At 43.0% G+C, this 13,640-nt stretch overlaps 1 protein-coding gene across 2 annotated transcripts in view; it reads right to left on the reverse strand.

Annotated features, from left to right (window-relative positions):
- The window catches only part of POLK (DNA polymerase kappa), a 62,103-nt gene that overhangs the window by 21,285 nt on the left and 27,178 nt on the right, over positions 1-13,640 (reverse strand). For both annotated transcript variants that reach the window (XM_019532230.1, XM_019532229.1), the window contains exons 4-5: positions 4,462-4,614; positions 2,372-2,503 (exon numbers count right to left, since the gene is read on the reverse strand). In XM_019532230.1, coding sequence (XP_019387775.1) covers positions 2,372-2,503; positions 4,462-4,614 — 285 coding nt within the window. The remainder of the gene's footprint in view (positions 1-2,371; positions 2,504-4,461; positions 4,615-13,640) is intronic.

The raw sequence follows: 13,640 nt of genomic DNA on the forward strand, positions 1-13,640 counted from the left end.
GGTGATTGGTGTTTCCTGGGTCTGGGGGGGGCACCTGGGGCTCCCCTGCAGCTGATTGCCGAGCTGGGGGAACATGGAGCGCGCTCCCCAGCAGACCCAGAAGTGGACCGGAAGTACTTCTGGTCCACTTCCGGGTTCACCACCAAACACATGGGAGGGCCCCCCTGCGCTCCTGTGGAACACTCCATCCACCTCAGCATCGCAGCGTTCACAAGCCGTGCCTGGTACCTCAAGGTATGTAGAAAAAGCTTTTAAATCTGTGTCTATGGCCGAAACATTGATTCTTCAGATACGACTGAATTGAATTGGGGTCAGTGATCCTAATCAACGAATCAAATCACTGTCCCTGATTCTGGCCGAATCTGAATCCAAATCGAATACGGCCTGTTTCACACCCCCCTAAAACTCAGTATTTAGTTAATATGTAACATTATGGAATAAAAAATAATAATGCATTTAGGGTAGAGACAAATGCACGTTTGTAGCTGCTTTAAAAGGGAAGAGGAGCCATTACCTGTGACCATACCTTAGCTGTTGTGCTATAATGGTTGTGTATAGCTATAGAAGAGTGGTTTTCAACCTTAGACACAAGACACCCCTTGAAAAATGCCTGTTAGCTTTCACTTGGTTTTTCTGACTACAGAAAAGTAACAGAGCAATTATCCTGTTGCAAAGAACTCAGAAAAACCACAACAGGTTAGAATCCACTATGGATTCCTATTTGAAATCTCTGGCTATGTCCAGATAGGCCTGGATGTCTGGTATGTGCTGTCGCAGACTAGTTTGCAGTGCCTCACACCACACAAGCAGGCATTCCCCACGCTGCAGGGGAGGGGTTTGATCCCAGGAGATCCCAGGGTTAAAAAAAAAACCATGCCGCAAAAAAAGTGGGGCAGCACATGTGGTGGCAGTGTGCACTGCCCAAAACTGGAGCCTGGCCAGCTAGAGCCACACTTCAGCTGCCAGCCAGGCATCCTGCCATGGCAACAACCCTGGGAGACCCCTCCCAGGACCAGGGCTAGCTGGTTCTATCCTGTGGAAGCTGTGGCTGCAAGGGGCCCCGCAGCCAAGGGACTGTGCCCTGCTTGCCCCCTGCCACCTGCGCCATGTTTAAAGGGCTCAATGCAGGCAGGGAGCCCCTTCCTGGCTGAGCGGGGGAGGAGTTCCTGGCTCTGCTCCCGTCCCGGCCCTGGGGAGGGAACCCAGGTGTTCCCAGCACATGCTGCCTCCACTCCGCACTTCCTGCAGCGCAGCCTGGCTGCAACTATTTTATTTCAGTGAGTTTATACTGCAATGACCCACAGTTTTGATTTCTTTTATGGACTGGGGGCCCCAAAACTATATCTTGAAGGGGGGTCCAAAAAACTGTAGGCCGGCCCTGCCCAGGAGGGGGCAGGGTGCTGAGCAGCCGGACACGAAGCCAGCAGTAGCGTGGAGCCGTCACGTTGCTCCACCTGGCTCTGCAGGGCCCTCTAAAACACAGGGCCCAGGGCAGTCACCCCAATTTGGCCCCCCTAAGGATGGCCTTAGCTAGATCTGGGGCCAAAATAATCCCTGACAACTCAACTGAAGTTAATAGACTTAAAATCTACAAAATATACATTTGTCATTCTTGGTATATATACACACATATATACATACATATAGATACACACACACATCGTATAGTATATAATTTTTTTCCCTAAATATTACTACTGATGTTAAAGTCGAGCTTTTGTAACTTACCCATATGGAAATTATACTCTAAATCATTTTATTTACATAGGAGAGCACAAAATATTTAAATATATACAACTACTTATCATAATGTATTAATTATATGTAGTGTGCCTTCCATCTTAATAAAAGGGAGTGTACTTTTCTAAGTACAAATAATCACCTTTCCTCCCCTGTCTTCTTTTTGCACCCCAGTCCCTTATTTGAGACCATATTTAACTGAAGTCACCAATGCTCTTTGCTTCTTTCTCTCATATAATTAGCACTCCATGTGGTCATTGTATGAGAATTCTCTCTGAGCTTAGAATTAACTCCTAGTTTCCTCGTTATTAGATTATTGCCATACATCTGAATTTACTGATATAATAATATTTATTATTTTTTGGCATCACTGGTTTACTACATAATTTTGAAAACCTCCATTAGCCTCACTATTTACTTCATTAGAATTGAAAAGGATAATGAATTTGGCCCCTTATATCTTCATAGTCATAAAATATCCATTTTAATATTATATTTAATTTAAATTCAAAACCTTATTGTGAAAGACTTTAACCTTTAAATAAGCATTTTAATAACATTTGCTGTTGCTTTAAAATTCCAAAACAGCACAGTGCTGTTGGTTAGAACGATGTTCTCTCACAAAACTTACCTCTTTGCTCACTTGTCCATATTTTTCAAAATTTAATGGGACTATGGTAAGATGTGGGCACAATTTCTTAGCAATAAATCCCGGCATAGCTGCACGTACTCCAAATCTCCTAGCATGGTAATTTGAAGTTGACTTAATAGAGAAAAAATAGGTTTAGAGTTAAATTATCAAATTCTACAGAGTATTGCTAAATTTAAATATGCAGACATTTGAAAGATTAAAGAAAATAAAGTTATATACACTCCTGCCACAGACAATCTATCAACTCACAATAACTAAAACTGTGACTTCAGTATAGTACGTATATGCTAGAGCTTGTAATGTGTCTACATCATGAGAACTGCATGATTCTGGGGTCTGGAACTTGACAGTTTTTGTCACTGGTTTACTGGATTAAATTAAATCAGTTTCTTAACTGATAAACTCAGAAAGGCACTAACAACTAGCATGTTTGACACAACAGCATAGGACTGAATAGGGACAGGCACTGCACCCCAATGACCATAAAAGCTGGTCTTTCCAGGCATAATGGCTTGACATCATGTCATATTTCTGTGGCTGATGATGCCATCCCAGTTCTGTGAAAAAGGACTAGTGATCCAACATCTTTTACATGCTCTTTAAGCTATGCCAACTCTTTTTTGATTTAGGAGGTTTAGACCCTTGGTACACATTCACTTAATGGCATGATGAGTTCTAATCCCTGATTTCAACGATCATGCCTCCTACTATGCCACACGTGCATAACAAGATGTGCAACTGTGGAATCAGAGATCAGATCCTAAACATGCCATTACTACCTACTCTTCAGGGGGATCCTGGGATCATAATTCTGGGCTCCCCCTACACCAGGAATTTGAAAGTGCCTGCAGATCTAGCTGAGCTGATAATCAACTGATTGTCAACTGGATGCTGGCATCCCAGCAGGGCCTTGAACCGGCTCTAATGTGCTCTGGGGCCTTGCTGACAAATAGCTGACTGTTGGCTCTAGCTGAGATTGGGACTGAGATTGGGGCTGTCCTGGCTGTGCTGACAATCAGGTGATTGTCAAACCTTGTGCCTGGCAGCTCTGGCTGAGCTGATGGATATGGGTCATCAGAGGCTCCCAGCAGGAAGGAGAGGGGGAACACGACTTGGGGACTTCAAATCCTGCTAAGAGCCTCTGATCCCCCTATGCCAGGCATCCCAGCAAGAGCTGCCTGGAAGGGGATTTAAGGTCCCCAGTAGGGAAGCTACCTAAGTGACACTCTTTAAAACTCCCCATCCACTGAGATCCAGTGTAGCTGGTGAGCTGGGAGCTCCTAACTCCTATGCTCCACACCATGAAGTGGTATCTGCAGCTGGGGGGGCAAGGCACCCTGGAAATTCAAGAAAGCAGGTGTACAACCTAGGTTCCCACATGCAAATGCATTTTTAAAAAGTCCATGGTGCAGTGAGCCTGCAATCAGAGATGCTCCCTGATGTCGACTCACAGCGCCCCACACATCTGCCTCTAGGGATCAGACAAGGGTGCCAGGTCCAGGACCTGATGCTGTCCCCAGCCTAATCTTATTGATCTTGTAGGGATGGCTGTGTCCCAGACCCTAGGCTGCTCCATGCCAGGTCCCTATACTCAGCTGAGCATGGGGATGTCATGGGTCAGACCTGACATGCTACATATTCAATTTAAGACAAGATACAAATGAACCACAAAAATGTTACTCATACGTGGAATATATCTGTGGCTCATTTGCTATATTATCATGCCACAAATTGGTTTTAATATGTAGCCAGGTTACTATTTATGGAGTGATTAAAACCTTAATCATGCCTTAAACGTAACGTACCAGGCAGGGCCCTCTCTCCCATACTAATAACAACAATTTCTAATTGAATCTTTGAACTGACTGACCAGGCTCAAAGTTAATATCAAAGATGAAATTTCCTTTATTGAAAAATAAAACTCAAATTTACATGGCAAGAAAACATACACTTTCCAACTGTGCTTATTCTCTCTGTACTCATTTTTAGAAGTCCCGTGGCAGTAATATTTTCTTTCATTGAATATACTCATAATTTGATTTGTGCATCAGTCTGGTATTAAATCTTACCAACATACTCATTGATCCTACTGCTATAGGTTTTTCTTTCAGCTCTGGATTGTCCCTCATTTCTACTGCTGCATAAAAGGCATCCATGTCAATGTGGACGATAGTGCAGCTCAGGTCACGGCTTTGTTCTAGCTCCATCACAAGTTTGTCAACCTGTGCAAGGCAAGCATATCAGATAAACATACACAATAATGAAAAACATTTTAACCTGGCACGTGCGCCACAGTCCAAATCAGCATAAAAGAAAGGGTATATTTTTCACATACTAAGGATATGGCTACATGAATAAGATAGTTACGCAAGATAGAGAGTGAACTTATAGTTCACTGTTTGCCACCCATGCGTAGGTTTTTAAGTACGAAGCAGCCTGATCGTCTATGAAAGCAGGGTAAGCTATCTTACATTTCTTGTGGTAGTAACATGTGTGTGGCTATTACCATGGAAGAGCTAGCGTGCTTTAAATTCATACCCTAGCTTACTTCATACTGATTTGTTCCCATACCCATATCCTCAGAGGAGAAAGCTTGTTTCAGCTTCAACCTGTTCTCTGGGAAAACAATATAGTGAACAGATGGCAAAAAGAAAAAACGAAGAGTCTGTTGTACTTACACATGCGTACCCACATGAATACAAGTATATTAACATTCTATATCAACCCATACACATTTGGTTTTAGTAGAGCTACTTTTTAAGGGAAAAAAGGTTATAAGCATGTACATGTACAGTAGTTCTTTAAATGTGTTGTACACATGTACACTGCACTTCAGGTGAGCACATTCAGTGCACTTGAATCAGAAACTTTTGATCAGCACTATCCTACAGGAGCAGTGCATGCATCACAAAAGCCTCATACTCCTGAGCAAGGGACAAAGACATATCCAGCCATAAAGGGGCTACTACTTAATCTAACCAACAGGTCCTTCAACCAAAACCCTGCTGGTCCCATGTTTTGCAAGTAACTGGGCCAAAGGGCAAGTTGTGGACTATGTAAGGAGCCCGGGGTAGGCAAAATGCAAACTGCCAGGCCACTCTATCCAGCCCGCAGGGCACCTAAAACATTTATAAAATTCATATTTATCTGCTTCTAGCTGCCTGTCATGCAGCCCTCAATGGCTTGCCAAAACTTAGTGAGCGGCCCTCCACCCAAAACAACTGCCTGCCTCTGAAGTAGACAGAGTCACGGTATCAAGTTTTCTTTCTTTGACTGACTATGCATATCTGTTTTTCACTAAGGTACTTCCCCAACAGTAATCTTACGTCAGGGCTGTCCAACTTATTTGGCCCTCTGTGCCAGATCAGACCATGGGGTTTCTCACAGGCCAGATAACCTACCTCTGGCAGCAGGTAATAGCATGTCAGCATTGCTCCAAAACCTGCTTTTCCCTGCTACTGATGTGAGTTGCCAGCAGTGACCAAAGATCCTGAATTCAGTCCAAGGCAAGAGGGTGGGAGAGGGGGCAAGCAGAGGCAGCATTCTCTCCCTGGGTTTAAGAGCTGTGCCAATACAGCAGCTCTGGCAGCCACACCAATAGACTCCACAGGCTGCAATTCTACCCTCTGTGGGCTGCCACTAGGACAGCTGTGCCTCACATGATGAGAACTCATTTTTCACTTAACAGAAATAGAGTGGATTATGAGTGAATTGATATTAACAATATCAATTGTTAAAGCCTGGGGACTCCGGTGTAATTATGCTGGTACCACATTAGGGGGAAAGAAACCGAGAGGGAGGGAGAGAGAAAGGAAATTTCAGAAGAAAAAAAACAAAAGACAAACTATCAAACTACAACTAACTAAATCAGTGACTATGGAGACCACTAGGTATTTATTTGCACAATAAAAGGCTGCTCATAAGCAGGAGAAAACAACCAGTTCAAAGCACCCCAGGGAACTCTTGACTCTTAGCCATAGGCATTTAAAAGGAAATGAAGGCTTATTCAGGTGTCCTTCCTTTTAAACATTTTCCTTTAGGACACTCATAGTACACATACCACTAGAACAGGGTACTCACCTAAACTGAAACACGTCTATGTACACTCACGTGAGCTCAGGTTTTGTTCTTTTCTACTCAGTTGAGCTGAGGAGACACCATTTTTGCAGCTGATCACAGTTACAATAGCCTGTAAATGTCCTGACAGATCTGCTACAGGAATCACTGTTAGTAATCTGAGATATTATTTCCCCATCCCTCTGGTTCGCTCCAGTTCATTTGCTTGAAGATTGATTTTCTTTCATGCGTGCAATGCACAGCATAGTCTCCTAGATCAGGGCTGTTCAACTGACAGCCCATGGACTTCATGCAGCCTGAGAAAGGTCTGTGCGGCCCCTGGACTCCCACCTCCCCACTACTGTTACAGCTGCAACACCAGGGCTCCCCACTCCTTCCCCTGGCTTCTGTTACATGCCTCTACCTGAGGGAGTAGGTTAGTACAAGCATCTGTATGGTGCAGTGCCACAGACAAGCCCATAGGGAGCTAAAGGTGAGGCAGGTTGCCATGCTATGCAGGGGAACACCCACTTGTATGTGCATGGGGTGCAGTGGGGGGGGAGGGAGCACCCCCCATGCACATCTGGCATACAGCCTGGGAGGGCCTGTGGCCCTAGCTAGTGTGGAGCCTCCATGGTATGCAGCCCCCACTAGACACTAGGTGTGCAGCCCCTACTATGTCAACCATATGGCATGAAAGTGGACAGCCCTGCTCTGGTACATTCGGTCAGGCTGGTCAGACTGGTTTGGACTCAATTTAAAGCATAAAGGCTAAGGGGAACAGTTCAAATAATAACTTAAAATGTATCTGAAAATACTGAAAGCACCATCATGCAATAAATGGAAGAAAGGTCATTCCATTGTAATTTTCTATAAACATTAATTAATTTTGTATTATAAAGATCCCCTAAAATTGTTAGAAGGTATTTCTCTACATTCATTTTTTTCTGATCATCTCCTAGTCTACAAATGATCGGCAGGTTATTCTTAAACTAAAAGTGCCTTCATATTGTTTGAGTTTATGCTGTCTTGCAATCCCCTAGTCACATTATTTAATCTGTAGTTTTCTTCTATCATCTTTAAACACAACTTCCTCTGTTTTCCCACCAACCATATTACTAACATGTGATGCATGATTCAGATTCACTAGTATCTGTTATCCATATTTAAAAAAAAAGAAAAAAAGAGAAAAAGAAAGGGAAAGATAAGCCTCCTTACACTAGTCATAAATGATAAAAATATTTAAAATAGTCACAAGAACTCCTTAAAAAATAGACTAAAATAAAAGCTCTGGGGACTGACTTCCAGGAACCATGCTTGTTCAGTACTATATTCCTTAGTAAAGCTGAAGAAAGTTGGAGTAGCTTCTCAGAGGTGAGCCAGCTATGAATATTTAAAGAATTGATTTTCATCTCACAGGAAAAAAAAAACTTTGATAAGTATGGTTTCTTTTTTTCTAAAATACAGGGAGAGGGAAAAAAAACTGTAAATATCTAAGTTTTAAGCAACAGAGTTTTAAAATTCTTCTTTTTCTTGATATTTTTAGACAGATACACCAAAAAAATTCCTTGCAACTTGTCCTAAGATGCATAATAGATACCCAAAAAATATTTTTACATTATATAAATGTAATTAATAAAGTGGGCATTTAAAAACTTAACCTGGTACTTTTTTATGTTTGCAAAACCATCTAATAGATGGCAAGAGACTAAGAGTAACCAGTCATACCCTGTGACAGGGGACAACAGAGTTAAAATCTGAACTATAATTTACACGTATAAAATGGCACATTCAAACACCAGCTGTGTAATTGCTAGTAATAGTAATGAAAGTTATTAATTAATTACAGTACTGAACCAATTAATTAAAAAATCCCTATCTGAACCTCCTGCTACAGAACCTCAAACACTTCTAAAAAGATAGTTCGGCTAATCTAAATAAGTCATGGACAATTTATCAAAAGTGGGAACTTGCTGCATGTCATAATTATATATAAAAACTTTTGCTGCCTAATCAACCAATATGGCATTCATGAGGCATGGAACTCCAATCTTAGCATTTAGTATTTTAAATGTAATTTATAAGAACAAATTAACATCTTTAAAATGCTAATGGTCAATTTTAAAGGACTGCCAAAACTCTACAAGTATACTGATGACATTAGAGATTATGTTGAGAGACTCTTCTCTGTACCATCTGGCTGCAAAGGAGACTCTCTAAAGTAAAGAAAATGAAAAATATATTAATGGTATTTTAGGTTTCTGATGCAATTGTTAAGTCCCATGGCACCTGCAAGCTCTATTACATCAGCAAAACACTAGAAAGAGCATACTATATTCTAGAACTCATGGATTATATTGTTACCATGTTTATTATCAACAGGATTCTGTCCAAAAAAGGGGGGGAAAAAAGGCTTTTTCAAAGTCCTAAACATTTCAGTATCAATGTAGACTGCCTCTCTGAAAACAGTTACATTTCTGGGCATAAAAAGTACTGACCCTCAAAACGTCTTATGTTCTACAAAGTGGTAAGATTTAATATAGAAGTAAGAATTTACAGTCTTAAAAAGAAGCATGGATTTATTGGTGTCTCATTAATTCCAGTCTAGTTGAGGAGAAGGGATCATGCGATGGCACATTTGTAGGCAATATCTGAAAATAAGAGGTACAGAATTTGTAGAGGAGAATATAATGGAGAATGAGCACAAAGAAACAGAGAGTATGATAAATGAATGAAGCCCACTGGCAATATAAAACTAGTGTTAAAAACAACATTGGGCTAACCAGATTTTAAAGGGCCCAGGAAATGTTAGGCATTTGTTTTCAGTTAGTGTCTCATTCTCCTTAAACATCTATTAAAGGACCAATGACCAATTAGCAGCAGAGCGGGGGGGGGGGGCAGAGGAGGAAGGGGGTTATACTGCATATTCAAATTCTTAAACAATGGCTTGTTGAGCAAAAGGACAGGGTGCACTGAGAATCACTATCTGAAAGGGGAAAATGACCAGCAAGTGCAAGAGCCTAAGCATGCAGAAGGCTCAGTTTGCACTGAGGAAAAACAGGCAGAAATTACTTTAATCCTCTCTTGTATTATCAGTTCCATTTTCAGTCTCTCACAACCACTTATGCTGCCACAGAATAACAGAACTGGAAGGGACCTGTAAGATCATAAAGTCCAGTCCCCTGCCATGGGCAGAAAGTTATTGGGCTAAGACAAGCTCAACAAGGTGCCTGTCTAGCTTAATCCTGAACACCTCCAAGGAGGGTGACTGCACCACCTCTGCTGGGAGTATGTTCCAGACTCTGGCGACCCTTACAGAGAAAAAGTTTTTTCTTACGTCTAGCCTGCATTTACCCTCTATTAGCTTATGCTCATTGGTCCTCATCCTCCCTTGAGGTGCCTGGAGAGTTGCTCCCCTAGATCTTGGTGCTCACCCCTGACGTACTTGTAGACAGCTCTCAAGTCACCTCTCAGCCTTCTCTTACTCAGAATGAACAAGCCCAGTTCCTGGACTCTCTCCCCATACAGTCTATCCTCCATGCCTTAACCATATGGCCCTTCTTTGTATCCTCTCAAGCTTATCTATATCCTTCTTGAAGTGCAGTGCCCAGAACTGGGGACCGTTCTCCAGCTGAGGCCTCACCAATGCTGAATACAGATGGAGGAACACCTCCTTGGATCTACTGGCAAAACATCGGCTGATGCACGGCAGAGTTCTACTTGCCCTTCTGACAATCTCAGCGCACCGTTGGCTCATGTTCATCTTCAGGTCAATTGTGGCCCCCAGGTCTCGCTGAGATCCTGTACCAGCCAATGGACCACTACCCATCATATAGTTATGAAGAAGGTTCTTCCTACCCAGATGAAGGACCTTGCACTTTTGCCTCAATCTCATCTGACTCCATTCCGTCCATGATTCCAGTCTGTCAAGGTTGTCCTGGATCTTTACCCTATCCTCTGATGTGCCTGCATTCCCGCACAGCTTGTATCATCTGAGACCTTAATCATTGAACTTTCCACCCCTTCATCCACATTATTAATAAATATATTAAAGAGCACGGGTCCAAGCACCAACCCCTGGGGGACACCACTGGAGACAGCCCTCCAGGATGAGGCCATCCCATCGATTAAAACTCTCTGGGAGCGACCTGAATCAGAATTAATTAGTGGAACTTAACCTTAATGCCTACAGTCAAGGTTGCTCAACAATTCTCAGTTTAAGACCCTGTTGCTGGTTGCTTATCACTTTGACAATCCAGACTTGAAGTTCAGTGCTGCAAACTTTCCTCAGGTTGAACATTTTTCTGAAAGCTCCAGTTAGAACTGTTTAGCCTTGGGGTGGTCAACCTGCGGCAGCCTCTGGGATGGCAGAGCACAGATTGGGTAGAGGACAGGTAGCAGAGGGGCAAACAGGACAGGAAGCAGAAACCAGAGCAACAGATCAGGCAGGAGAAGGGGATTGGAGTGGCACTTGGGAAAGCTGCAGGGATAATTTATGGCATACCTGCTAAAAATCTTGCCCCCCATTGGTTTAGCCATTTCAAAGAACCTTAAAAAAAAAAAGCAGCTCCTCAACTTTGTTAAAAAACTGTCTTACAACCATTTTTCTAAGAAGCATTTACGCACTAATGCTTTTTCCAAAGTTTGGCAGGAAGGTCACTTTTCAAGGATATGTCTTTCACTGGCCTTAAGAACATTTTCTGCTCAGTTCTGGCCAGGTTACAAGCTTCTGAAAAACTGCCATTTACACACACCAGTAAAGGATAGTTTGTGTTTAACAGCTAAATTCTCCAAAGATTCTAGCTAGTTAAGGGATGCAGGGGCTGAGTTTTGTGATTGCTGCTCCTGGCTGCTGTTGATCCAGAAGCTGGAAGGGGGAACAGGAAGAGTGTCACTCCCATGTTTTCAATAGCTCCCTTGCTGGCAACCAGGCAGGATAGCAGAGGGAGGAAACGGCTTGACTGGAGTGTAAATAAAACAACAGCCCAGGAAAAGGTAGATAGAAGACTTTGACAAGGAACCTAGGGTGTGAGGAAGTGGGGGTAGGAAGACTTATCTGTACTGGGAATTCCCAGTGGAAGACAAATTATTTGGGCAATAAGACTGAGACTGGGATGAGGAGCTTGGGGACAGAGGGAGTAGAAACAAGGATTGCTTAGTTGGGAGATTACAACAAAGAGCCAAGAGTCAACTAACAGAAGTTTCTAAATCACAGGACTTGGTTCTCATGGGGAGCTTTTAATTATCAGGACATCTGCTAGGAGGGAAACACAGCAGTGCACAAGCAGTCCAGCAAATTCTTGGTGTGTTGGGGATAATGTTTTGATGCAGATGACACAAAGAGCAACTGGAGAGGTGGAGGGGGAGCTCTTCTCAACTTGCTGCTCACAAACAGGGAGGAATTGGTTAAGAATGTGAAGATGAAAGGTTCTGGGTGCCGTACTTTAGGAGAGATGTGGCCAACTTTGAGAGGGTCCAGAGGAGGGCCACTCGCATGATCCGGGGACAGCAGGGCAGACCCTACGAGGAGGGGCTACGGGACCTGAACCTGTTCAGCCTTCACAAAAGAAGGCTTAGAGGGGACCTGGTGGCCATCTACAAACTTACTGGGGGGACCAGCAGGGAATGGGGGAGACCCTGTTCACCTGTGCACCTCCCAGAGTAACAAGGAATAACGGCCATAAGTTGTTTGAGAGTACATTCAGGCTGGACATTAGAAGACACTATTTCACAGTCAGGGCAGCTAGGATCTGGAACCAGCTTCCAAGGGAAGTGGTGCTGGCTTCTACCTTAGGGGTTTTTAAGAGGAGGCTTGACCAAGCTGGGGTCATATGAGCCCAGTATTCTCTCCTGCCCAGGCCAGGGGGTCGAACTTGATGATCTACTTAGGTCCCTTCCAACCCTACATCTATGAATCTACGAAACCCATGAAAGCTGGCTGTACTTGAAAGAGGACCTTTTAAGGCAAAGGAAAAGCTATCCCAATAGAATAGAAGAATAGAAAGTGCAATAAGAAACTAGCCTGATTAAACAGCAACAGTTGAAACTCAAAAAGGAATCCTGCAGGAAGTGGAAACCTCATTATATTACTGGGGATGAGTATAAAACACAGGCATGTAGGGAGAATATTAGGAAGGCCAAGGCAAGATTTGAGATGTGACTGGCAGGGGACATAAAAGGCAATAAAAAGGGTTTCTACAAATAGAGAGATATAGTTAGCCATGTTAGTCTGAACTCAAACAGAAGGCAGGGTTGTACACCTCATAGACTAATTAGAGCTAGCTTTCATGAGTTGAGTTCACTTCATCAGATGTTGTGAAAGGACATGCACAATTCAGTATATAAAATGGAAAGAGTGATTTAAATACAAAGGTAGAAAAGAAGGGGGAAAGGGGTAATGTTGGAAGAAGCAACAAGCAAAGAACCCACAAACTGGATTGTGTTAATTATGGTTTAAACTATTTGTCCTACTTGTTCTTGAAAATTTCCAGGGATGGAGCAGGGGCTAATTTTTTTTATCTCCTTACCTGGATTAGTTTTTGTGACCCCTTTATTCCTATGAAGGGGCAGCCCCGTACTGCCTGTGGGGGAGGGAAAGCTGGGCTCCAAGCTACACTTCTGCAGCAGCTGCTGCCTCCTACAGGGGGAGTGAGGTACACCAACAGGGCCAAAGGGCTGTGGGTGGGGAGTGATGGATTTTGGCATTTTAAATCAGAGAATCTGTGATCTTTAAATAGAGAAAATCAAGATCCCCAGTGATCAGGACCAGCCAGCACAGTCACTAAGAGAAACTTATAGTTGACCACATGATTTCCTTCTATGATAAGGTGACAGGCTCTGTGGATAGGGAGGGCAATGGATGTGAAATGCCTTCACTTTAGCAAGGCTTTTGACATGGTCTCCCACAATGTTCTCATTAACAACCTAAAGAAATACAGATTAGACTAGGGGTGGACAATTATTTCAGCTGGAGGGTCACTTAACTACTTTTGGTAAGCTGTCAAGGGCTGCGTAGTCCCTCCCCTTGGCAGGTGCCCCTGCCATCTCAGGACCGAAGTCTCACCCCCTGGAAGTACTCCTTTTGGGAAAGGGGTTTTCCCATATTGGAACCAAAAAACCCCCCAAATCAGATACTAAAAATTAAACATCTATTATAACATATTTTAATTTTATGTCAAAAACTAAAATTTTT

Source organism: Crocodylus porosus, unplaced genomic scaffold, assembly GCF_001723895.1.
Source record: "Crocodylus porosus isolate Cpor-Errol unplaced genomic scaffold, CroPor_comp1, whole genome shotgun sequence".
Classification (NCBI taxonomy): Eukaryota; Metazoa; Chordata; order Crocodylia; family Crocodylidae; genus Crocodylus; species Crocodylus porosus.